This window comes from Ursus maritimus, unplaced genomic scaffold, assembly GCF_017311325.1.
Source record: "Ursus maritimus isolate PB19 unplaced genomic scaffold, ASM1731132v1 scaffold_17, whole genome shotgun sequence".
Taxonomy (NCBI): Eukaryota; Metazoa; Chordata; class Mammalia; order Carnivora; family Ursidae; genus Ursus; species Ursus maritimus.
In genome coordinates this window covers 52,439,724-52,465,579 of record NW_024424119.1, presented here as the reverse complement: position 1 = coordinate 52,465,579, position 25,856 = coordinate 52,439,724, and the positions used below count along the sequence as shown (strand labels likewise).

At 44.0% G+C, this 25,856-nt stretch overlaps 1 protein-coding gene across 3 annotated transcripts in view; it reads right to left on the bottom strand.

The window, feature by feature from the left end:
- Positions 1-25,856, bottom strand: part of STXBP1 (syntaxin binding protein 1) — a 64,984-nt gene that overhangs the window by 23,850 nt on the left and 15,278 nt on the right. For all 3 annotated transcript variants that reach the window (XR_005835251.1, XM_040631928.1, XM_008698734.2), the window contains 7 exons: positions 11,400-11,449; positions 9,730-9,811; positions 6,141-6,217; positions 5,225-5,303; positions 3,949-4,052; positions 2,122-2,270; positions 383-467 (listed from right to left, as the gene is read on the bottom strand). Coding sequence is in view for 2 of the 3 variants with exons in the window: in XM_040631928.1 (XP_040487862.1) it covers positions 383-467; positions 2,122-2,270; positions 3,949-4,052; positions 5,225-5,303; positions 6,141-6,217; positions 9,730-9,811; positions 11,400-11,449 (626 nt within the window). In the remaining variant the exon portion in view is untranslated. Of the gene's footprint in view, positions 1-382; positions 468-2,121; positions 2,271-3,948; positions 4,053-5,224; positions 5,304-6,140; positions 6,218-9,729; positions 9,812-11,399; positions 11,450-25,856 lie in introns of those variants that run through there.

The window sequence follows — 25,856 nt, the reverse complement described above, 5'->3', positions numbered from 1 at the left end:
ATGTGATGAAATCGCACAGAACCATCCACACATGCGAGCACACGTACAAACTAGTCCGATGTGATTAAGGGCTGGAGATTGTGCCAACATCAATTTTCTGGTTTTGATATTGTACTATTGAGGGGGTTCCCAGGACGCAGGACTTTCAGTGCTAACACTGGGAAAGTCCCAGCAAACAGAAACAGATGGGGCACCCTGACTACACTGAGCGGAATCTGATCCCCCCCACCCAAGGGCTCAAGCATCTCACTGGAGGCCAACAGGCAGGAACAGTGGCACCCATGCACACTCTGTAAGCAACAGAACCGAGCTGTCCCCAGGGCTGCCATACAAAACTGTGGTCACTTGGTGAGAGAGCCACGCGGACCAAGTCCAGACTTACCTCGCCCATTGTTGGGTCATCGGCTTTGTAGGCATCGAGCTTGTCTTGGATTAGCTGAGCCAGCAAAGCATTGTCCTTGTATTCCCTGACAAAGGAGGAGTGACACAGGGTGAACCGGCCATGCACTGACTGCCCGGAGGGTGGAAGGCAGGAAGTGCAGGAGGCTCAGGGGAGATGGGCTTCACCTGTATTGTTCTTCTACGCTGAGGATATATTCACGTATTACATATATGATTAAAAATGACAAATAAAATACTTCACTCAGTGCCTGGAACATAAATGATTTTCTAGTCCCTTTAAAAAAAAAATCCAAATGGATACAGAGGTAGTCTTCCCAACTGGCTTCAGAAAAGCAAGCACACTTCAGCAGAGGTTCCTGGCCATCCACCCTCCTCCGTGACCAGGTTGTCTGAGCCTCACCCACCCAATTCTCACTTTCCTCAATTCAAATCCCCTTGGGTCTTGTTCTGTGTTGTTGGCAGGTGATATTTCTGCTGCCAGAGCCAGAACGATATAAGTGAGACCCAGTGGACCTTTCCTCTTGGCCAGGCCTGACAGCACTTCCCAGGGCTCCTCCTGACGGTATAGAGTGTGTAGCTGCTGCCTGTCACCTGGCCAGGCTCAGTGCTAAAGCAGCTCCGTTCCCAGTCCCGCTTCCCCCACAAATGAACTCCGAGCTCCCCCCACCCCGTCAGGAGATATGGCCCATTTCTTAATTTCCACCGGGCTTTTGTCAGCGAATACCAATAACAGAGGGAGGGGTTTTTCCACGGCTGCACATTCCAGCAGACAAGGTGTCAGTACGGAGAGGCTGCCACGATGATCCTCGGCACCACCAGTTCAGGCCCTTCATTCCCCCTGCAGCGGCCACCCCTCTGGGTCTCCCTGCCTCACCGCTGCTCTCACTCCCAACGCGCTGCACTCACTCCCCCGTGCAAATCCCCCCAAAGGTCCCCACTGGTAACCACTGAGCGACAAAATCCCAAGCCTGGCCTCCAGGGCCCCCAAGAATGGCTTCAGAGTTGCTCTACTAAGTTGCTCCACAGCCCTCCACAGACACTGTGCCAGAATGCCAATCCTCCTCAAATTTGCCCTTTGTTTTCCCAACTTCAAACTTCCGTTCATCCCAATGGGAGAGCCAACTTGCCCAGGCCCTTGGCTTGTCCTGTCCTCAGGCACTGGTCTGGCAGGGCCTGTAGTTTTGGTGCGCACAGCTTACGCACATGTGGGTTGGTGTGCATGTTACCTACCCTTCACAGATCACAGGCTTCTACGTGCAGGGCCTGTGTCTTCAAGATAAGGACTGTCTCCCCAGCACTTAGCACACAGCAGATAAGTAATAAGTGAATGACTTTATAAAATCTGGGAATATGTCCTTTGGAGAATTATCCTTGTATTTTATCTTACTCTGGAACACCTTTTACAAAGACAGTATTTGTTTTAAAAGGTTAGAAAGAGCTAAAAAACTACAGGAAGCCTGGGTTGTGGTTATACGGGGTTCACATTTAGCTGTTCGTTAACTGAATATATATATTTCCTGCTCTTTTCTGGATGCATTATTACCTTTTACAATAAAATTTAGAGAATATCAAAAACGTTGGAAGAACGATTATAAATGCAAGATACTCAAATCTTGACCCTCTTGAGACAACTGCCAGAGGAACCTCAAGATGAAAGGAAGCTCCTCGCCCGGTGGACACATGGGAGGCCACTGAAGGCAGACTGGCGTGCGGCCTTACCCCCGATACCGCACAGCCGGGTACTCCTTCAGGGTGGCACACAGAGTTGCAATCTGCTCTGCCAGGCGCTCCAGTATAGGATTCTTCATCTGAGCCTTGTGGGGACTGTAGAAGCTCTGGAAAGAGTCCGCGGAATCCAAGGAATACACCTGAGAAGGAAAAGAAACAAGAAAAAAAATTTTATAATGTATATCATGTTTGCATCCAAAATGGTGAGCTGTTGGGAGTTTTCTCCAACCCTGGAGTGAGTCTATGGAACATGTTTTCATTTATTCTACAAATACGGGCTGGGTGTCTGCTGCGGGCCAGGCATTGTGCTAAACACTTAGGAACTATCAGTGACCAAAACACGACGGTCTTCGAGGAATGCGCAATCCTACACGAGAATAACATAACCAGAAACAATAAGCACAACGAAAAGTAAACTATATGATATGTGAGAAACGGGTTTAAGCGTGTGAGAACACAACAGAGCGGGGAAAAGAATGCCTGGAGGGCCGCAGGGAGGGAGGACAGCAGGCTTCCTTGAGAAGGTGATGTACGAGCAAGGTGAGGCGTTTCTCACCAGCAGGAGACTTCCACGTGGAGGTAAGAGCTAGTGCCAAGGCCCCGGGGCAGGCATGTGTTCAGAGTGTCTGATGAACAATGAGGAGGCCAGAAGAACAGGAGAGGAGGTTAGTGTAAAACCTTCTAGGCCATTCTAAGTTTAGTTTTTATAATTAAGGGACAGACTGGAAATCATCTGTGACTGGGGGCAAATAAAGGAGCTTTTTTATGGATTTAATAATTTCTTATCCTTAGTAATATGTTGTTTTATTCTAGAAGTTTAAAATTTCCTCTCAAATGACCTAGTCTATCGGCTATCAGTATTTTCTCAGAATCTCACTTATGTAAACTACCCTGATCTTCTAGAAAACCTGCGTTTTAAAAAAAAGTTTATTACTTTTTAAAAATATATGAAATGCAATCTGATTGAATATGTTAAAGTTGTGTTTTGTTTAATCCAGGTAGGCTCACACAGAGAAAAAAAATTCCTGCCTTCAAGCTGGAAACAGGCTTGACGTTCAGTGCTAAGGGAAAGACGCCGTCTTTAGATGTTCACACTGTATGTTCTCCATCCCTCCTTACCCAAGAACAGGTCACTCTCTGACGTCTAGAAGCTGATCTATAAAGATGCCGTAAGCCACGGTCAACTTTTACAAAATGCCTAAGCGTTCTGTTAGTTTTGTTTCTTGTTTGCCGGGAGAAGACATGTTAACCAGTCTTACAAAACGAAGATACAAATTTTGTACGCTCTCTCACAATCAGCGTCACCTTTACTGGCTTAACAACTTAGTTTTTCCCCAAGGGAAGAGGTTTGCCGCCGCGCTCCGGCATCGGAAGTGTTAACAGCCACTGACAAAGGCTACCATCTGCTCCCCCAGCAGAGCGTGAGGGAGGTGATCTCTGCACAATCCAGTCTCCTGTGCAGCAGATGGCTGTCGTCTGATCCCTTCCCCTGCTCTCCTTCCCTGCTCTTGTAGGACTGGCTACCTTCGGTTATTCAAGGAGTCAGCCAGTAGGAGTGAACACTGTGAGCAAGGATGAAATGCACACAAAGAAAGGCGTGAGGGCTTTAAAAAAAAAAGTCAGAAATAACCCGAGAGTCAGATGAGGGCCTCGGGCAGACGCGTAAGTAACTCTGTTTTCATTCCATCAATGCCCACTTACAGCAGGTCATTTGACAATTCAGACTATGATGTCTTCCTCCCCCACTCTGCTTACTGCACTCCCGTCAGGACTTGCCCAAGGATGCAGACTTTCTACGCACTCCCCACTCAGGCTCACCTGGGACTCGTAGGGGAGGAATGCAATGTTGATTTCCGTCAGAGTTTTGATGACTTTGGCTGCTCGAGATTTCACCAGCTCATTAAACAGGGCATCTGGACAAGCTGCAAGAAGGACAAAAGACAGCGGGTTTCCCCATCCACTTGCAGGTCCATTTCAACAGTTGCACACATCTGGAGGATTTTCTATTTTATTAGGATTTTAAGAAGGCAACTAGAAAGTTCGTCCCATCCTAGACTATCCCTTATCTCTAGGGTACAAAAGGAAGGGTAAAACCACCTAAATGGCCTTCAATATGTAACAGAGAAGCAAATGGCAAAAAAGACTATTGAGAGTTAACGAGCTAATAAAAACTACTTTCTGATACCAAGGAAAGGACAAAACCCAGGAGATTAAGAAGGGATAAGGAAAAGGCCTGTGATAGGAACAGACACCACACATCTGACACGTTTATGAAAAATGCAATGAGGAAAAACAAAACCACCGGCAAGACGGTGCAGGCATTTCTCCGGGACCCTCGAAGGAGCTCGGCTGCATGGGAGACCCACTTGGTGGGGAACCCGGGACTGCCAGGGGCTCTCCGGGGCCAAACAAATGGCTTCGCATTCTCAGAAATGCATTTTTGGTTTATTATTACTAATGTCACCTCTCTGCTTTTTTATGCATATTCGAACAGTATACAATTACTCTTTGCAAGAACCTTTCCCATTTTCTCAGTGGTGAGCTCTGTAGGGCTTTCCCTAAAGAGAAGAACGGTGGGTGCACTGTTATTGCTGAAGTTTTAAGCTAGCCAGCTCAACTCCTCTCTCCTTGCTATTAACAAATATTGACCAAGATGATTCTGCACTAGGCTCCATGCGCAAAACCTCCACAAAATAAGAAAGTGAACTCCAAGACAATGACGCAGTTTCCGTTGCTACCATCACCGCCGGACTGGACAATCTTAGTTGAAAAACTGATGGAAATTCACTACAGTTTATGGTGATACCTGGAAGTCTATACAGTGAAATATCAAAGCTAGCATTGGAAAATTCTTCTCGGCATTAAACCTCCTAGTCCTTAGAAGAGGTGCTATTTTTCATTAGGAAGGACTGCATGACCGAGTAGGTTTGTCTTTGCGTGTTTATTTTTGTCTCTTATGCAATTTATCTTCTGAAGGGAAAATAAAAGCTCAGGGGAAACATGGCAACAACCCATTTCTTCCCTATTGATCAGCCTTGCTGTGCAGAAACGCTAACCTGGAAGGACAGGGGTAGCAGCTGCCGGCAGTACTTACAGTCCGTGAAGAAGACGTGCGCAGCCCGGTACTTAGCGGTTGGTGGGTCCTTAAAGTCACCGATGAGAGAGTGGACAGACTGTAGAGAGGAAAAAAAGAGGGAATTGAAGAAGAAAATGGGAACTATATCTGAACTGGGTTAAATCTGAGCTGCTTGTACAAAATTGCAGGGGATTTTTTATGTATAATTCATGTTTGGCCATAATGGAATTCTGAAGACTTAAAATTAGGATTGTTTCAGAGTTTAGATGAACAAAAGCCTTCTTAGCTCACTCCAGAAGACAGCACAGTTCTTTGGAGCCACTATAACTTGGGTTCCTAAGAAGATATTCACAGAAGAGGAAACTGGTCCAAAACCTTCCAGGAAACTCATACTGATGAAGTTCTGGCAACTTCAGATGTAAACCAGTTTTCGAAAGTGAAAAGAAAGGGAATGGAAAACTGAAGGGAATTTATACAGATGAAGAGACCTAAGAACACTATCAACCAAATGCAAGGAGGTGTATCTTGTCTGGATACTGACTTGAACCAACCTCCCAAAATGTTGCAACAAGTAATTTTCAACACAATCTGGACATACACGACCTGGAGGAAACGGACCCAAAAGTATAAAATGCCAGAGTTCTGAAGGTGGGTCACTCATTAGACACAGTGGATCTCCTCCCTAGAGAAGGAGTGCAAGAGGGGGAAATTAGACTGACCCGGGCCTGGCCTTCTGGACAGCGGTGGTGTTTCAGAGAGCTTAACGCACTCTCGCTCCACACTGCACCCCTCCTTCCCTGTCTGTGGACTGCACGCTTCATCAGAGCAGTGTGTTAAATGCGCGCTTAACCTAGAAACGTCAGACACTCTGCGCCACAGATGCCACGCCAGCACGTGCAACCTTAGCCAAAGCTCTTCCGGGAGCGGGACTTGCCTTCTCGGACGGAGTGATGAGATACACAGCCTCCAGGCTGGGGAGCGGCTCTCTGCGCTTGTTGATGTCTTCCACGACTAGAAAACAAACAGCGGCTCACGGTCAGCAAGCAAACAGAACCAGGGGTCACAGAACTAAAACAACCTAAACAGACCACCTTCAGACAGCTGCAGGTGAAAACCTCCAGGGCGTGGGGTGGGAATCATTTGCCTTCTCCTTGGAGTTACCACATTCCACTGCCTCACAATGCTCAAGAGGTTAGAAAACCTGAAATTTTATCACACTAAATATTTCCCATTTCGGTTTAAGTAAACTCCTTGATCTCGTGATTAAAAACGGAAAAAACCTCATTCGGTCACAAACAGTCTTTTATCCCTTCTTTGGTTTTTTTCTCATGTGTCCTAAATAATTCCAATTCCTTTAGAATTTGCACGTTGAGTTTGTTTATCAACAGTTGGATAGTTTTTATCATTTTCTTCTGTATATCACGTGAAGATATTCCAAACATGCCCTCAATACAGTGCCGTCCTTCCCAATAGTTCAAAGACTAAACATTATATTTTGTTAACTACAAGCATTTGGTTTGCTTATTTCTTTTACAGTTATGTCAGCTACTTCAACTGGAAAGAAGAGCTTCTGGGATAATCCTCATCTTTCCAGCCACCTGATAAAGCTCAGGATGTGCTATCTATGCTGTACTGTCCTCTGGTACAGAGAGAACAGTAAAATCACTTGGTGCCATTCTTCTCATGCAGAGGATTTAAGCAAATAAAAGCATCACTTCAGGGGCGCCTGGGTGGCTCAGTCGTTAAGCATCTGCCTTCAGTTCAGCTCATGATCCCAGGGTCCTGGGATCGAGCCCCACATCAGGCTCCCTGCTCGGCGGGAAGCCTGCTTCTCCCTCTCCCCTCCCCCTGCTTGTGTTCCTTCTCTCTCTGTGTCTCAATCAAATAAATAAAATCTTTATTTAAAAAAAAAAAGCATCACTTTAGGATGATACCTTGTAACATTTAAAAGACTTTTTACCCCAAATAATGTTCAAATACCAAAGTCCTTCAATTATCTACTCTACCACTAGTTACAGATTTCTGAATTTCATAGGCCAACAATACTTCCCCCAAAATGTTTTGGGGGTTTCACATAGGATTGCTAACTTTTCAATTCTGCCAAGCAAAAACCTTTTTTAGAACCCACCTTTGGGAGTTGGGAAAAGTCTGTGTGCAGCAGTGGGAGAGCTGAGCCCTCATCTACCACAGGGAGCTAAAAGATAACATCTACCATCAATGAATCCAAAGATAACAGTCTAAGTATTTATCTAGAAACTGCAAAAGGATAACCAAGAAAGAGCAGACCCTGAGGGAGAAGGGAGTGGGCCAGGATGCTGCTGCTTCTTCATTAGAAGCTCCTTAGCTCCATTTGGCTCTTTCCCCCCTTAACTTTTGTGCATATTTGCTTTGAGAGAGGAAAAAAATAGCTTTAAAAATTCAATGAAGAGGGATGCCTGGGTGGCTCAGTCGGTTGAGTGACAACTGACTCTTGATTTCAGCTCAGGTTATGATCTCAGGGTCCTGGGATGGAGCCCAGCGTTGGGCTCCTCGCTCAACAGGGATTCTGTTTGGGATTGTCTCTCTCCCTTCCCCTCTGCCCCTCCCCCAGCTCTCTCTCTCTAAAATAAATAAATGAATCTTTAAAAAAAAAAAAAATTCAATGAAGAAAATAACTTTGTAAGCTCAAAACAGGGGCAAACCCAGTCTTCGATCCCTGAATGACAAGAAGTCACAGTAAAAGCTATGTACTCTCATTTATAGGACTAGGCTTCTGGTGACAGATACACTGGATTTGGAAAAGTATTTTTAAAAATGAAGGACTCACATCCAAGGTGTGATTATACCCCCCCCCAAAATCATGACATACATATTCATAGTATATATTTCACATAGAATTTAATAAGAAAATCCATGATATATTATTACCATAATTTCACAATTTAAAAACATTTAACACCAAATAATAAGAAAGACATAATCTTAGAATAAAGGACAAACCTTTGAATGAGATTCATTTAGGTTATTGAAATCTCAACCCTCCTAGTTCTTCCTCCAATAATTGTGGTTTGGTAGTAATTTTGACAAAGACCAGCAACAGTCTGCAAGCCACAAATCATATAAAGTCTCCAGGGGACAAAAATTAGGAAGTACATTGCAACAGGTATGTTCCACTCAACATTTTTTTCAGAGGAAAAACAAAGGTTAACTTCCTTGTTTGAAACAAGAGCTCAGAAGGTATTGCTTTTCAATCTTCTGAGATAAGCTCAGAAGAGAATGCTGTTTCAAAGATTAAAACACAGGATCCCTCTTGAAAGGAGCCCCTGAGTAAGACAAGGGCTACACACCAATGTGAATAAGAGCTCAAGGACAGGAGCCAGAGGTCTGAGTCTTAGTCTCAGGTGTGAGACACTGGCTAGGGACCTTGAGCAAGTGACTTACCTTTTTTAAAAAGCCTATTTGTTGTGAAATTATAACATGCATTCCAAAGAGTGAATAACACATAAACATACAAATAATTACAAAGTAAACACCTGCATAAGGGCCTCCCCAGTTGGGAAACAGAACTGGCCAGCACGAAGAGAAGTGCACTTGGCATACCCTCCCTCCCCTCCCTCCAGAGAGAACCACTGTCCTAAGGAATGGGATCACTTCTCTTCATGGTTTTACCACATACACCTGCATTAAACAACAGCATAGCTTAGTTCTGCTAGTTTTGAACTTTATAGAAATGAAAGCACACTCTAAGTACTCTTTTGTATCTTCTTTCTTTGGCTCAACATTATGTGTTGAGCTTGTTAGCCAGAGTTCCTTCATTTTCGTTGTCTATACTATTCTGCTATGTGACTCTACCATGATTTATTTAACCCTTGTACTCTTGATGGATGTTTGGTTGTTTCCAATTTGGGGCTACTATGAACAATGCTCCGTGAACATCCCTGCATGTGCATTCTGGGCACACATGCCTGAAGTTGTCTAGGACAACCGTCTAACCGTCTGGCTTATAGGGCACATACACCTTCAACTCTACCAGATACTGCCAGTGTTTTTCAAGGTAACTATACCAATGGACACTCTGTCATACAGGAGTTCCCATTTTTCTACATCCTATCTGTCACTTGGCATTATCAGAATTTAAATATTCCAATTTGATGAGTGTATAGCAAGATCTCATTCTGGTTTTAACCAACTAATGTAAGTGGGCAACGTTTCATGGATTTCTTGGCCATTGGGATTTTCTTCTTTGTTAAGTGCCTGTTCAGGTCTTTTGTGCACTGTTTCTATTGGTGGCCAGCCTTCTCCCCCTTGATTTAACCTGCCTTTTGGCACATTTACCAGATATTTAATGATCGTCTAGTCCTGCATCGGGTGCTAGGGATTTAGCGATGAACAAGCCTTGGGTCTCTCTCAAGAACTTACAGCCTGACCACCCAGGTTGTTGGAAGAATCTGAGGTCAAGTGAGATAGTAACGAATAGGGAGGGGGAAAGCTTGCCACAAAGAGGCCTGAGTTTCACTCAAGGGCAGAGAGAGAGCTGTGCTCACTTGTTATCCCCTCGGTCATGATGTCCGTCATCTTACAGCAAGAGGACAGCATCCTCATGCTCAGCTGATCGACCACCAGCACCTGGAAGCAAGAAGAACAGCTTACGGCCTGCATGGGATTTGCTACAATTCTCTCATCAGCTTACTGTGTCAGACTTCAAAAAGCGCCCCAGAAAAACAGAATATTGTTATAAATACTTCCCATGGGCCAGAAGTGTGCTAACATACATGCTACCTTCCCCCCCATGCCACACCCAAACCTGACCCTCTAGAAGTTAGAACTTGTTCTTGCTGACTTAATTTTATAAGCTTAAAAAATTAAAGTTTTTCCATGATGAAGAAAATGACTACTCATAAAAAAGGCAAAAAAAGAAAAAAAGAAAAAAGTCATCTACAGCACCCACACTCAGAGAAAACCATATTGGAGATTACTTTTTCAGAGCATAAGCTTTTTTTCTTTTTAATTTTACAAGAGAACGAATACCCGTGCCACACATATGGCATGGAAGATGAGGACTTTGCTGCCAACACCATGAGGCTGTACCAGCACACGTGTTGTCTGGGAGCATACTCGATCTCAGTCCAGACTGAAAGAACAACAACACGCCCGCCAGTCCTGGTCTAAAAGCTTCAGACCTGCAATTCTTCAGCGAACCACTCCTGTCTCCATTCAGCCCAGAGTGGAGAGAAGCCATTAGCTGAAACAAGGCTACTTCTCCTCCCCTTTAATGATATACACCGAGGTAACAGGAGCTAGACACCATGGGGACCGGAAAGCTCTATGAGCCGATTAGTTTCATTTTATGAGGCAACTTCCTCAAGATTAGTTTAAAATTCACAAGTCCTTAAGTCTATTACTGATGGGAAGGGTAAGAGAGAAAGAGGAGGACACGGATAAAGAGGAGGACGGACGTGCTGGCTAAAACAGAAGCTCACAAGGCTGAGGAGGAGACCAAAATCCACGCAGCAAAGTTGTTCCTGGACCAAGTGAACTTGAAAATGTATGGGCTCTTGACTGTAGGACAACTTAGGGGCAAGAATCATTGGTATAAACCCTCCAGTGACACATGGGGAAGTTCAAGTAAAACAGCGTGTTCTCCTGGCCCCAGACAACCAAGTGACTTTCTGAGTGGAGGACAGCACGCTTTCCCACTTGTATCACCCACTCCGGTAAGTGAGGACGTAATCAATCTGCCTGGCTTAAGGACTGCTTCCAGCATTGCTCTCAATGTTCTATAAATAAACAAGCTTCCTTCTTTGTCATAATACAGTCACAGATAAATGGGGCCGGACCAGACGAGGGCTTTCTAAACTGTTGTGTGGGCTCCTTGGAAATGTTCTCCGGAGGGACTTCTTTCTCTCCATAGCAAGCAGAATGATTTCACCTTCTTCTGCTTCATAGAAGAGGTTCTAGGCAATATTTTGTGTGAATAGAAAAGTTCCACTGCTAAAGTGTCCCACCAGGTGATCTTTAAGAGAAGCTTTATGACCAAGAGATTTCCTTACCAGGACTGCATAAAATGAGGCAGAATGGATTACCTTCTTTTGTACTTTCTGGACACAGCAAAAGTCTTGATTTCCTATTTATATACCTTTCCTCCAACCCTGTTTTCTTATATTTTCCACATGAACTCACCTGTTAAGACCATTAATTGTGCTCTTCTACTTACCTTCCACTCCCCCTTCTTCTTTACCTTCTTTATTACATCATGCATGATCTCTAAAAAAGGAGAGAGGAGAAAAAGAAAGGAAGGAGGAAAATTTAATGTAATGTTAACAACTTTCAACACCTGCTTATTATATTAGACTAGGTCATTTCCCCCCACAGACTTTGTTTTCTCTGTCATGCAATTCAACCAATCTGCTTACTGAGCCATAATCAAATTACCACAAACTTTGGTTCCTTTATTTTTTTTTCTTAATTTTTTTTTTAAAGTAAGCTCAAGGCCCAATGTGGGGCTTGAACTCATGACCCTAAGATCAAGAATTGCATGCTCTACTGACTGAGCCAGCCAGCTGCCCCTCTTCCTGTTCCTTTAATTTGGTGGTTCTCAAACTTTTTGGTCTCAGGACTTCTTTACACTCTTAAAAATTGAGGACTGCAAAGAATGTTTGTTAAGTGGGTAAATATCTACTGATATTTACCATATCAGAAATTAAACTGAGACGGGCACCTGGCTGGCTCAGTTGGAGTGTGCAACTCTTGATCTTGGTGTTGGGAGTTCAAGCCCAAGCTACCCACCTGGGTAGCTCAGTCAGTTAAGCATCCGACTCATAATTTTGGCTTGGGTCAAGATCTCAGGGTCCTGGGATCAAGCCGAATGCTAGGCACCCTGGTCAGCGGGGAGTCCGCTTGTCTCCCTCTGCCCCTCCCCCTGCTCATGCTCTGTCTCTCTCTCAAATAAATAAATCTTTTAAAAAAAATCTTTAAAAAATTAGACTGAGAAAATTTTTAAGTGATCATTAATTCACTTAAAATAATAAGAGTAGGGGCGCCTGGGTGGTTCAGTCGGTTAAGCATCTCACTTTTGATCTCAGCTCAGGTCTTGAGCTTTGAGCTTTGAAAAGGTGAAAAAAAAAAATAACAAGAGGGGTGCCTGGCTAGCTCAGTCGGTAGAGCATGCTGACACTTGATCTCCAGGACATGAGTTCAAGCCTCACATTGGGCATAGAGCTTACTTTATGAATAAATAAATAAATAAATAAATAAATACAAGAAACATTGTTATGTTAACATGTTATGTTAACATAAATAGCATTTTAATTAAATGTAATTATATTTTCTACAATAAAACAATTTTTAGTAAGAATATTGGCTTTTTTAAAAAAACATTTCTGCAACTCTCTTTAGCTTCATAAGACAGCTGGGTTCTATCTGCTTCTGCAATCTGTTATGAATCATACAGCATCTAGAAAACTCTACTGTGTACTTGTGAGAGAATAAGAGTGAAGAAGGCAAATAACATCTTAGTTTTATTATGAAGACAGATTTGCTCACGGACTCCCCACAGGATCTCGGGTTTTTTGAGATTTAAATCTCAAAATTAAGTGGGTAAGAGGCTATGACAATACCTCAGGCCACATGAGCCCCCTCAAGCTCCAAAAACAGATGTGAAGGGCAGTTGTGATGTCTTTCTAACCCTGAGCACATCTGTGGGATGCTCCCCCCCAAAATCACCATTTTGGTAAGCCACAGTTGCTAGAAATGACACAGCACACACAGGTCTACCAGCCATGGAGTCTTCACAGGAAATAAAACTTTTGCCACTCTTTCTAAATCCAGGTGATACAAAGGCCTGGAAAGACTCAAAGGTGAGCAGTTGCCGTCAGCAAGTGTGTCTCAAACATTTAGGTCATTCTCTAGAGTATGCTTCTGAATTCTGCTTTTGATCATGTTCAATCATCTGATGTGTCATAAGTTTCCTAAAATCTTTAAGAACTCTGGGGCGCCTCGGTGGCTCAGTCGGTTAAGCATCTGCTTTGGGCTCAGGGCAGGATCCCAGGGTTCTGGGATCAGTGTCCTGGGATGTGTCGGGCTTCCTAGGAGCCTGCTTCTCCCTCTTCCTCTGCCACTACCCCCTGCTTGTGCTCTCTCTGTCAAATAAATAAATAAAGTCTTTTTAAAAAAAATCTTTAAGAACGTTTTATTTGATTATAAAAAAACTACACACTGCAGTAAGCATGGAAAACACAAAAAAGTATAAAGAAAATATCACATACTACTTGTATACATAAAAAAAAATCAAGAAGAAAAATCACCTGTAATCCTGCCAACGTGAAGTACATAATTAACATTTTAGTTTATTTCCTGCTAGCTTTCTCCATGCAACTCTACATAGTTAAGATCATGCTGTATATGTAATTTTGTATTATGCTTTTTTCATGAATAAGCTCATTTTCCCCATGTTAATAAAAATGCTTCCTGATTTTAAATGCCTGCATAGCAGTCCCTAGTTTAGTCAACCACTTTCACAATAGCCATTTAGATTACTTCCCATATTTCAGTGTGGTGAAAAACTGGGAACAAATACATCCAATGATAGGGCAGCGCTTAAGTCAATTGGGTTATGTTAATATAATGGAATACAATGTACTCACTAGAAATAATGATACGGTAACATATCTATTCACTCATCCACTCTCTCATTCGATAACATTTGCTGAGTAACCACTGTTTACCAGTCAGTGGACCAGGCACCAGGAATGAAACACAGAAAACATGGCAGAGCTCCCACAGAGCTTACGGCCTAGTGGAGGGAGCAGACGTTGAATCAAGTGCAATCTCGGCTTCTCATAAGTGCTCTCCAAGGTGAATAAACAAAGGTTATGACAGGGGGGAAAAAAAAAAAGGTGTGGACGGCTACCTTAACGGGAGGACCAGCTACGGCCTCTCTGAGGAAGTGAACCTCCTAAGGAAGATGCCAGCCATGCGAAGGCTGGAAAGGATTAGGAGCGGGCACAAAGGCGTGGGCTGGAAAAAGAGTTTGACATCTTCTTGGAACTGGCGATCATTATAAGGTGAGTTGGAGGCCAGATCATTTCGGGCCTTGATAAGGAGTATGATTTTATCTGAAAGGCACTGGAATGCCACTGAAGGCAGGGACATGATCTGATGTGCCGTAGAGGGGAGACTGGAAGGGATGAGACCAGAAGCAGGGCGTAGAGCTAGGAGGCCTCTGCAATCAGGAAAAAAAAAAAATCAGCATGATTGGTGGCAGGGGTCATAGTGAGTAGTGGATGGACTTGATACATATTTTGGAAGTAAAACCAACAGGTCTGGCTGCTGAATTGGATGTGGAAGCCAGGGTGTGGGGAAGAGACATAGATAACTCCTGCGTTTTTGGCTCAAGCAAAGAAATTGATGTAAAGAAATTTGGAGATATAGAGAGAAAAGATTTAGAGGAAGAACTGACTTGTAGGAGAATACCAAGAGGTTTTTGGTGTTTTTAATTAAGATTGAGGCGGCTGAGAGACATCTGAGGGGAGATGGAGAGCAGGTAGCTGGAGGTAAAAATTTGGACTTCAACCCTTCCTGTCTAGGTACTCCCATTCCAAAATTCTCGGGAGATGCATCTGTCATGGGTATTGTTAACAGCCAATTCTAATGCTGCCCTACATTTTTCTAATCCAATACCGAAAAGGAAACAAGGATTAGAGCCCATTTTAGCATTAAGAATCAAGTAGCTGGGGCTACTTCCCCACAAATAATCCCCGGCAATCACACTTCATCTCTCTTGTAAGGCCTCTTTGTGTGGAAAGAAACAAAGCCTTCTGAGGCCGGTCCAGCCAGCAGTCTTATCTCTGCCCACCAAACTGTGTGTATAAACAGCCAAAACGTCCACCCCACCACCCAGCTAGACACCAGGGCAGCTTCAACTTCCCCATAATCACGAGGACCACAGCCCTGGTGGACTCTGCTTCCCTCATGCACGAGGAGGTAAACAAGAAGGTTCCCTCTCAGCCACATGCTCTAGGTCCTGGGTGACTCCCAAATTCCACAATTCCGCCCACGCCCTGAGAAAAACAGCAGGTAGCTAAGATTATCTGGGACATCTCCACATGCACCCAATATACCAAGTGGAGTCCTAAAGCACAGGCTCTAGGGATAGCTGCAAACCCTTCCCCCCTTGTGAAGCCCTGCCCTGACAGCCCCGGCACCCAGGACTGTCTTTCACAGTGCTGTGTGTCAGGACACCTAAGCCCATGGCACACCAAAACATCTGAAATAGCACGACTAATATTAGACAGGCTGGAAGCTTGGGAGAAATGTGAGCATCACCAAAGTCCTTAAAATCCCCCCTTAAGTGGGGGATTCAAATATGCTAATGCTCTGTCCAGACCAGGTGCATCATCTGAAGGAAAAGTGCCTCCATTCTACAAAGAGATTTAAGGAAGTCTAAACTCAGGCCACAAATGCCCTCCTCTTTACCAATCCAAAGCGCAGGGAAATTCCAGAGTCGTTCTGGCTTAATAGTGGGCAGTTCTTCTAAAAGACGCCCTCTTGAATATAAAGCTAGTCACTCAAGCAAAGGTCACCCCCATCCCTCATGATTTAAAAAAAAAAAAAAAAAAAGTCAGACCAGGGAAAATCCAGGTTCAGGCATTTGCTAACGGTGTGAACTTGGGCAAGTTTAAAATGTTTTAAAAGCCTGGGGCACCTGGGTGGCTCAGTCAGTTAAGCATCTAACAATACCCATGACAGATACATCTGGGGCACCTGGATGGCTCAGTCAGTTAAGCATCTGCCTTCATGATCCCAGGGTGCTGGGATCGAGCCCTGCATTGGGCTCCCTGCTCGCATTGGGCTCCCTGCTCGGTGGCGAGTGTGCTGCTCCCTTTGCCCCTGCCCCTGCTCTCTCTTTCTCAAATAAATAAATAAAATCTTAAAAAATTAAATGTTTTAAGCTTTAGTTTTCTTAGCTGCAAAATTAAAATTATAATACTCTAATGACCGGTTATAAAGATTAAAGAGGTACAACGCTTAGTCAGGGCCTGGCACTCCACAAGAGCACCGACTGTCTGTCACTATAAAATACGTTATTCGTACAGACAAGGAATTACTTCCTTATGAAAATTATGACACATCACTTCCACCAATCAAGATTTTTGCTATAATGTAAAAACCTATTAAGAAGAAATACATATTGAAAATACAGCTTTTAAATAATCACAAAAATATTAGATAGCAATCTCTACAGGTATTTTGCCCAAAACTTCAAAGCTTCTCTGACCTCCAACACACATGTAATACGTTTTGAACTAAAGGCACAAATGTGTCAATGTAGACAATATAAATCTTAAATGTAAATCTAAAATTGAACAGAAGATTCCTTCTACCCCTTCTGAGGAGAGAGAGAGAGAGAGAGAGACCTTTGTTTATCTCGGAAGAGATGCATTAAAACCGAAGCACACGTGGGGGCCCAACACAGACGCATAGGACTGTACTTTTAAATTGCTATTACTTAACATTCTGAAAATTCGCTTAGACAAGAACACAAAATGGTGTATGAAATTGGTAAGGAATATCGGCCTGCAGCAATCATGGGAATCACATTAAAACCCTTATGAAGCTGCCACATACAAAATAAATACATAAGAACCAAGAGCACTTTTACCGGGCAACCAGGAGGACAGCTCTGCTACTTACCACTGCATTCTGGGCTGCGACTCCCCCCTCTAGACTCTACCCAGGCAATTCTGCTCTGAAGCAACGACAAGTCTATTCCTCTNNCCCTGGCAGCACTTCAAATACCTGAAGATGGAAACCACACGTCTCTTTGTCTTGCTCTGGGCTGGAGGGTCTCCTTGCTAAACAACGGGACCTGCTAGGTGGAATGAGTTTAGGGCTAAACAACACATGAGAAAATGGTTCAAATACTTGGAAACATGACTTCCAAGTCCTGTCAAGGTCTTCCCTAGGGGGCGCCTGGGTGGTTCAGTCAGTTAAATGGCTGCCTTCAGCTCAGGTCATGATCCCAGAGTCCTGGGATCGAGCCCCCACATGGGGCTCCCTGCTCAGTGGAACTTCTTCCTTTCTCTCTCCCTCTGCCTTTCCCCCTGCTTGTGCTTGCGCGTGCTCTCTCTCTCTCTCAAATAAATAAATACAATCTTAAAAAAAATATATCTTCCCTTAGAAATATCTATTTATACACAGACTACTGGTAACCTAGTAACAAAGCATTTACCGGTTTGTCTTCATGTAGTTCTTCATAGTATAGAAGTAGCACATTTTTGTTGAAAAATTCAAATAGATGTATAAATACAAAATGAAATGTTCCTCCTTACTCCCACTCTTGAGGGGAAACAACCACGAACAAGTCTAGCAGGCACCCTTACAGAGCCTTTTCATGCATATACAAGTGTATATGGGAATGTATGCACGTACACTCATGGCTCCTTGGCTGAGGCCTGGGAACGTTCAATAACTTTCCATGATTCTCCTTCTTTGGTGCTTAAGAGCCCTTATGTTGGAAAGAACCTTAGAGATCATTTAAGACCAGAGTCTAGGTCCCTCATTTTGGGATTGAGATAAACCCCTTGCAAAACAGAGCCATCCGGAGTGCGCAAGGCCATTAAATGGTCATTCCAGAGTGAGCAGATATGGGTCTCTGGATCCCCATTCAAATGCGCTTCCCACTATACACACAGTCTCTTGGGCTCTAGCATGGACTGGACTTTGAAACTGAAGCTGGGTGTGCTTTTCTGTTTCATTTCTATGATCACCTTGACATGGTAAAGCTAACTGATTCAGATGGCTTTTGGAGCCAGATCCTCCACTTACCAGCTGTAACCTTGGGCAACTTATTAAATCTCTGTGTCAGTTTTCCCATCTACAAAATGGGATGACCACACATGCCCCATAGAGTTAGTGTGGAGATTAAATGAGTTCATGTGTGTAGCGCACTCAGCTCAGTACCTACCACTGTTGATTTCACCATCACCATCTATTTCAAGTGGTATTTGACCTCCCTAAGATGGAAGGAGCCAGTGATTTCCAATTGGTTTCTTACTGCTCCTCCATGGAGTTTGTGACGTTTCCTGTTCTCCAGTTTGTTTCTCTGCATACAGATTCTTTCATCCACTCGATACTGATGACTTACTGAACACCTGCTGTATGTCAGAACTCCTTCCCGACATTGCAAAGACCACAGTGAACAAGCTAAACAAGATTCCTGCTCTTAAGGTGCTTACACCAAATATGGAAGGCAGAGACAGCCAATAAACACAAGGAGGTAAACAAGATCATTCTAGAGAGTGACATGTGCTCAAAGGAAATTAAAAAGGTTAATCAACAAGAATGTGATGGGGGTTTGAGAGAAGGTCCTCTGAGGAGGTGACAAGGAGGACAAACACTGTGTTGTTCCAGGGGGAAGAGTTTTCTAGGCACAGGAAGAGCAGGTGCAAAATCCTCAAGTCAGGATCAAGAGTGGTAGAGTCCTTGGGGCGCCTGGGTGGCCCAGTCGACTGTTAAGCGTCTGCCTTCGGCTCAGGGTGTGATCCCGGCGTTCTGGGATCGAGCCCCACATCAGGCTCCTCCCCTGGGAGCCTGCTCCTTCCTCTCCTACTCTCCCTGCTTGAGTTCCCTCTCTCGCTGGCTGTCTCTCTCTCCGTCAAATAAATAAATAAAATCTTAAAAAAAAAAAAAGTGGTAGAGTCCAGGAACAAAGAGAAAGCAATTATGGGGAGACCCAGCAAGCTCAGTGAGGAAAAGAATGGGTCAGGATGCACTCTTGAGAGGTCGCCCCGGAGTCTCACCTGGTCTTTAAAGCAGTAACTCCTTACTGAGGACTCCACAAGTCACACATAGTATTTTGCTCCTGGAACACTAAGCCTCATTCATTCACCTTCAAACATGACAACTCCCTCCCATCCCTGAACCCTCAACTCCCACCCTATCTCTGGCATCCAGCATAAAATAATGATCTAGCAAATGCCTGTAGAATGAATGAATCCCCGAGTGGCATAACTGAGTAGAGCTTGCTGGGAGTGAAATGAGCGCTTCTGTTCCTAGTGTATCTCATGACCGAGTGAGGTGACTCCACCCAGTAGCTCGCTGCAACCACCTACACACCCCCTCCCAGGGCCGCCACTCCCTGACATCCCCCAAGATTCAGAACTCCCCGTTCAAAGATGACTGCCAGAGAAAAGCAGTCTCAGGGACTCTTTCCCAGGGACTGCTGGGGAGAGAGAACTCTTTATTCTTGAGGAACATGACGGGTAAACTATGGCTATAGTTTCTGGCTAGCCCCAAGTTTGCAAGCCAGAAAGATCTAGAAATGTTCTTCCCATAACTCTCCTCACTCAAATGCAGTGAGGAGTGTGGGTATTATGTGAATGTACAGATACAAATGCTCAAATCCAGAGTTTCTGCCATCTTAGCATTTCTCAATTAATTTTTAACCAGTGTCTGAGATAATCACAACCTAGCCAAAATACTTTCAAAACCTCATATTAAAGAAAAAGCACAATCAGGGGCGGCTCAGTTGGTTAAGTGTCTGCCTTCGGCTCAGGTCATGATCCTGGGGTCTTGGGATCGAACCCCACATTGGTCTCCCTGCTCAGCGGGGAGTCTGCTTCTCCCTCTCCCTCTGCACCCCTGCTTGTGCCCCCACCCCATCTGAAATAAATAAAATCTTAAATATATATACATGTGTGTGTGTGTGTGTGTGTGTGTGTATAGTCATCAGAAAAGGGCACCTGGGTGGCACAGTTGGTTAGGTGACAGAGTCTTGGCTTCTGCCAGGTCGTGATCTCAGAGTCTTGAGACTAAGCCCCGTACTGGGCTCTGAGCTCAGCGTGGAGTCTGCTTGGAATGTCTCTCTCCCTCTGCTCCTCCCCGCCCCATGCCATTTTGCTTAATATGGAATTGTTCCAGAGTGTCTTCATCTGAAGAGAGGCACCCCGGCTCACTCCTATAAAACATTACCTAAAATTATAATTTAATATAATTTTGTGTCTGAACTGTACTTTGTGAAAGTGAGAGACTAAAATAGAGATCACAAATCATCAGCCACAGGGCAAGGATGAGGTGCTGCTCCCTGTAACTGTTCAATGACAACTGCCTAACCTGGGAATGTTGTGTTTAGGTTAGCTTTTTAGGGAGTGGGGAGTGGGAGGGAAGGGAGAGGCCGACTGCTGGAGCGATCACAAGCTTTAGAACATTCAGAGGCTGGTGAACAATAACTTGATCACATTGCCCTTGCAAGCACACCCACAGATTACATAAGACTCCAGTGCCCAACGTCATGACATCCAACACTTGGGCTGCGGCCAGCATCTGAGAGGAGAGCATGATAAATAAATGCCTGACGTCCAAGAGCCCAAATCCTAACCTCAGGCCCATAAAGATGCCACATGGAGTTGCAGCAAGGACTGTTCACTGTCTCTTTTACAGAAGATTCTCATTTTCCATCTAATTGTCCCCACTCCGCTTCCTAAGGTTTAGAGCCAAAAGGTTAAGGAGCTAGAGAGTCTCTAAAGCAAAGCCTCACAGACCTTGGAATTTTGATTAGTAGAAAGGAAATCTCAAAGTAAGGACAAAACGAGATTAGAAACAGGAGCTCCCGGTAGCACTTTAGATGCAGTCACCCCACCTCAGCTCCAAAGAAGCATCTTCTTCCTAAGGTAGCTTTCCACATAATATCCTTGGATTAAAGGAGATGTGAAATCACCAAATACACACAAATAGAAAAATCAATTAAAAATGGAAACTGAAACAATTCCTATCTTCTTAAAATCAACAGCTTATAGTAGTAAATACTATTTAGTTGCATTAACGTTCTGCATAAAAAGACCAAAGACACCAAATGGTGAAATGGAGATTAATATTCTAGGACAGACAGCACTACGATTAGCTTGTAAGCACTACTGAATAAGACATTTTTAAAAGGACTCAAGAACGAGGGCCATTTTTATACGAGACAGTGATACTATCATGCAGTTATTTGGGAAGCATTTTGCATTGGCTAAAGAAAAAAAGGAAGGAAAAAAGAAAGAGAAAGAGAGAGAGAGGATGGGAGGGAGGGAGGAAACACACTGCCCATATACATCACCAACAGCAGCAGACCTCATCTGTTAATGTCCCCTTTGGTCTGCCAGCCTGTATTTGTTTTTCTGCAAAAAGCTTGTCCTCAGGACACCTGGGTGACAGTCAGTTAAGCGTCTGACTCTTGGTTTCAGCTCAGGTCCTGATCTCAAGGTCATGAGACTGAGCCCCACGTCAGGCTCCATGCTGAACTCGGAGTCGGCTAAAGCTTCTCTCCCTCTACCCCTCCCTGACTCTTTCTCTCAAATAAATAAATCTTAAAAAACAAAAAACAGCTTGTCCTCCTCCTAGTACAGACTATGATGCCTGCAGTAATTCCTCCTTGAACTGCAAGGACCTAGAACAGGTATCTAGCTTGATCTTGGCAGGAACATAAGATGTGGCCAGTATCTTAAATTTGTAAGTGTAGAATTTCAGGGCTTCAAATCACATTTCCTGACTTAAGTGGGAGTTTTCTCCCAGTAAGGACTAAGGATTAGAGAAAATATACTTTGGAAAGAGGGAGAAAGAATGGGATGTTTCATATAATCCCAGAAACCCAGAGCAGACAAAAGATCTAGCCCAGGGGTTTTTAGTAGAGGAGTGAGGATGCCCCCCCAGGGGCACTGAGCAATGTCTGGAGACATTTTTGGTGGCCACGGCTGCAGGACGCTATGGCATCTAGTGGGGAGGAGCCAGGGATGCTGCCAAACATCCTACAACACAGGCTCATAGAGCCCAAACGCCAATAGTGCTAAGGTTGAGAAACCCTGATCCAGTCCATTACATGGAACCCAAGAGAGATAAGTGACTTGTGACAGTGGTGGTAGGAATCATCTTATTTTCAAGTCCAAGATTCTCACTGGCCCAATCTGTTCTGTTCTAAGATTTAACCTGCTTCAGGTCATCAGGTCTGAGATGTGAAAAAATATTTAATCTTACACAGCATGGCAAGGCCATAAGCTCAAGCTCCTTCTGGAACCAACAATTCAGCTACTGTAGAGGCATCAAACTGCCAGAAGACAAAAGCCTCAGGGAGGCCTCCAGAAGGAGTAAATGCTCCCCCCTCACCACCACTCTCAGCCCCCAGCACATAAAAAGGTCTAATTCCAGGAAGGCTGCTTCCTTTTCCCAAATCCATGTAACTGGTTACAATTATATACCCGGAAAAGAAAACATCCTCCAGGGGTTTGGGCCCAGGATCAAGCACGGGGAAGAAGGTGGAGCTCTGGGGAGAAAGACTGAAAATCCAGAAGCAGCTGAGTTTGCACTTTCACCGGATACACAGGCTGGGTGCTTTCCTCTAGCCAGGCTTCCACACACTATAGAAAAGACGCTGCTGCTTACTACAACTGAGAGTTGGTTTGTTGTTGGCAAGAAAGGGGCGGGGGGGGGGGGAAGTGGCCCAAAGAGCCAGTCATTTTGTTATATTAAGAATCTAGGGTGTGGTGGTCCCCAGCTTCTGGTCGCTGGCCACTCCTCTCCTTCCTTCCTAGAATGCAGTTCTTATAAATGATAAAGTCTTATTTTCTACAGTAGATGTGTGGTAAGTGACTTAGCAAGCCTAGGAAAGCTGAACCCATCTGAAGTGGAATCCTAAGCCAGCAGTAGGGAACACGGAAAACCAACCAAAGGCATATCAACAGTTTTAGGAACTGGATGCACCAGGTACCCCTGGAACTTAAAAGAATGTGTGTGTGTCGGGGGGGGTGGAGGGGTGGCGAGTATAGGGCATGTTGGTAGAAAGGTGTTTGGGAAACAGTTATATCCTAGGTTCCTTCTACCACTTCCCATCACTGCATGACTGTCCTTCTCCCAGCATAGCAGAACACTGAAAGTTTCCTTTCCAGAGTATGTAGAGTGTACAGGGTCCCTGGACCATGAGACTCAAGGCACAGCTCAGAGCCTGAGTCTAATACTGAAAACAGAGGGACTAAATGACCATGTGTACAGATTGTTGAGAGCTACCCTCCATATCTCTGGCCCTCTTCATCCACTCAGCTCCCAGAATTCTGATAGCCAGACCTTTATCTCTCAAGCAGGAGACAGACTTCTCCGGGGAATGAAGCCCAAGAAGAAAAATCTAAAGACACTGACATTGGGGATTTCCCAACAAAGAGCCCACCTAATTCAGCCCGATCCTCAAGGTCAGAGCCCCAATAAACATTTAAGTCTCTCATCTCAATCACAAGCAGCCAGATAGGGTTTGCCACCCATCTAAAGAAAGTTCCTACATGGAAAATAGAGACCAAAACAACATCGAAACCTGGAGCAAATACTGGGGCATCCCCAGTGCTCAGTCGTTAAGCTTCTGCCTTCAGCTCAGGTCATGATCCCAGCGTTCTGGGATCGAGCCCTGCATCGGGCTCCCTGCTAAGTGGGAAGCCTGCTTCTCCCTCTCCCATTCCCCCTGCCTGTGTTCCCTCTCTCGCTGCCTCTCTGTCAAAAAAAAAAAAAAAACCTGGAGGAAATAATTATGCAGATAATTTTTTATTTGTTTATTTATTTTTAAAGAGACATATAGGAAGATACCACATCCATGAAACAATAAGAGGCTATAAAAAAATTAAAACGAGCTATTAGAAATTTTTAAAGAACATGACAGCAGAAATTTAAAATTAAATAGAAGGGTTGGAAGATAAAGATGAGGAAATCTAGAAAACACAGCAGAATCAAAGAGGTAAATAATTGAAAAGATAAGAAAATTGGAGGACCAGTCCAAGAGGTTCTGCATCTCAAGAGTACTAATTCCATAAAAAGAAAACTCAGGAGAGGAAATCATTGTGAAATTTTTTTTTAAAGATTTTATTTATTTATTTTATTTTAGAGAAGGAGAGAGAGAGCAGGGTGGGGAGGAACAGAGCGAGAGGGAGAGAGAATCTTCAGCAGACTCCACACTGAGCACAGAGCCCAACTCAGGGCTCGATCTCACGACCCTGAGATCACAACCTGAGCTGAAACCAAGAATTGGATGCTTAACCAACTAAGCCACCCAGGTGCCCCTGTGAAATTATTTTTAAAATGTTCCCAGTAATAAATGGCATAAGTTGCCAGGTGGAAACGCCCACTGAATGTCTAGCACAGGGGTCAGCAAACTATGGCCTGCGGGCCAAATTCAGTCTGCAGTCTGTTTTTGTACAGACCTTAAGCTAAGAATGGCTTTTACACTTTTAAAGGGGTGGGGGAAAAGGAAGAAGATGTGGTAGAGATCATATATGGACCACAAAAACCAAAGTATTTACTACGTGACCTTTTAAAGAAAAAGTTTTCTGACCCTTGCCCAGCACAATGGATAAGGACAGACATATACCATGGCAAATGACTGCGAAAGTCCAGAACATTGAGGACAGAGTAGAAGTTTCAGAGGGGAAGATATAAAACATATACTAAAGGATCAGAAATCAAATGCCTTCAAACTTCTCAAAGGCAGCACTGGAAACAAGACAACAATGGAACAGTCTTCAAAATTCTGAAGGAAACCAATTTCCAACATAAAATTCTATGCTCCTCCGAACTATCAATTAAGTATGAGAGTAAAATAAAGATGTTTTCTGACATGTAAGGTCTCCAAAGAACTACCTCCCCTTTTCCAGAAGCTCCTGGGAGGTGAGCTCCACCAAAACAGGAAAGAGTAAACCAAGAAAGGAAGATAAGAAATACAGAAGACGGGATGATTCAAAAAACGTGGCGGGGGGGGCGGGGGGCGCCTGGGAGGCGCAGTCAGTAGAGCATGAGACTCTTGCTCACCGGGTGCAGAGATTACTTTAATTAGTTAATTAATTAATCAATCAATTAAAAAACAAGTGAGGTGAAAAAATCCCAGGAGGATGGTGAAGAGACGAAGGTCCAGAGTCACAGTGGTGCACAGAGGGAAGCCAACCGGTGTCAGCACAGCGTGGCTTTACATTTCCCCACGGGCATCGTGTCTGGTGCCCTGCACGGTTCCCTGCGGTATCATCTCACCCGGTGCAGCTCTGCTGCGATGAATTCTTTCAACCTTTTTTTTTTTTTTAATGTCTGAAAAGTGTTTATTTTGCTTTGTTACTGAAGGATACAGTATATTCTCCGGGGTTTAGCATTCTAGGTTAGTATTTTGTATCTCGCAGTCCTTCATAGTTACTGCTCTACTGACTTTCAGCTTACATTGCTCCTGGCAAGAAATCTGCACCATCTTTATCTCTGCTCAGTATATAGTGTGTCTTTTCTCTCTGGGTAATTAAAAATTTTCTTTTTATAGCTGCTTTTAAGCAATTTGGTTATGATGTGTCTTGGTGTAGAGTTCCTCATGTTGCCTATGCTTGGGGCTCACTGAATTTCTTGGATCTAAGAGTTTATAGTTATCAAAAAATTTGGAAGAAGTTCAGCCAATATTTCTTCAAATACTGTTTCTGCACACCGCCCCCCCCCCCCATTCTTCTCTCCTTTCGGGACTCCAATTATATGTACGGTACTCTTTGAAGTTGTCCTACAGCTCACTGATGCTTTTTGTTTTCTTCTTCAGTCTTTTTTCTGTGTTTCACTTTGGATAGTTTTTATTGCTATATCTTCAAGTTCACTATTTTTTTCTTCCACAATGTCTAACCTAACTCTTCAGTAAAAAGAG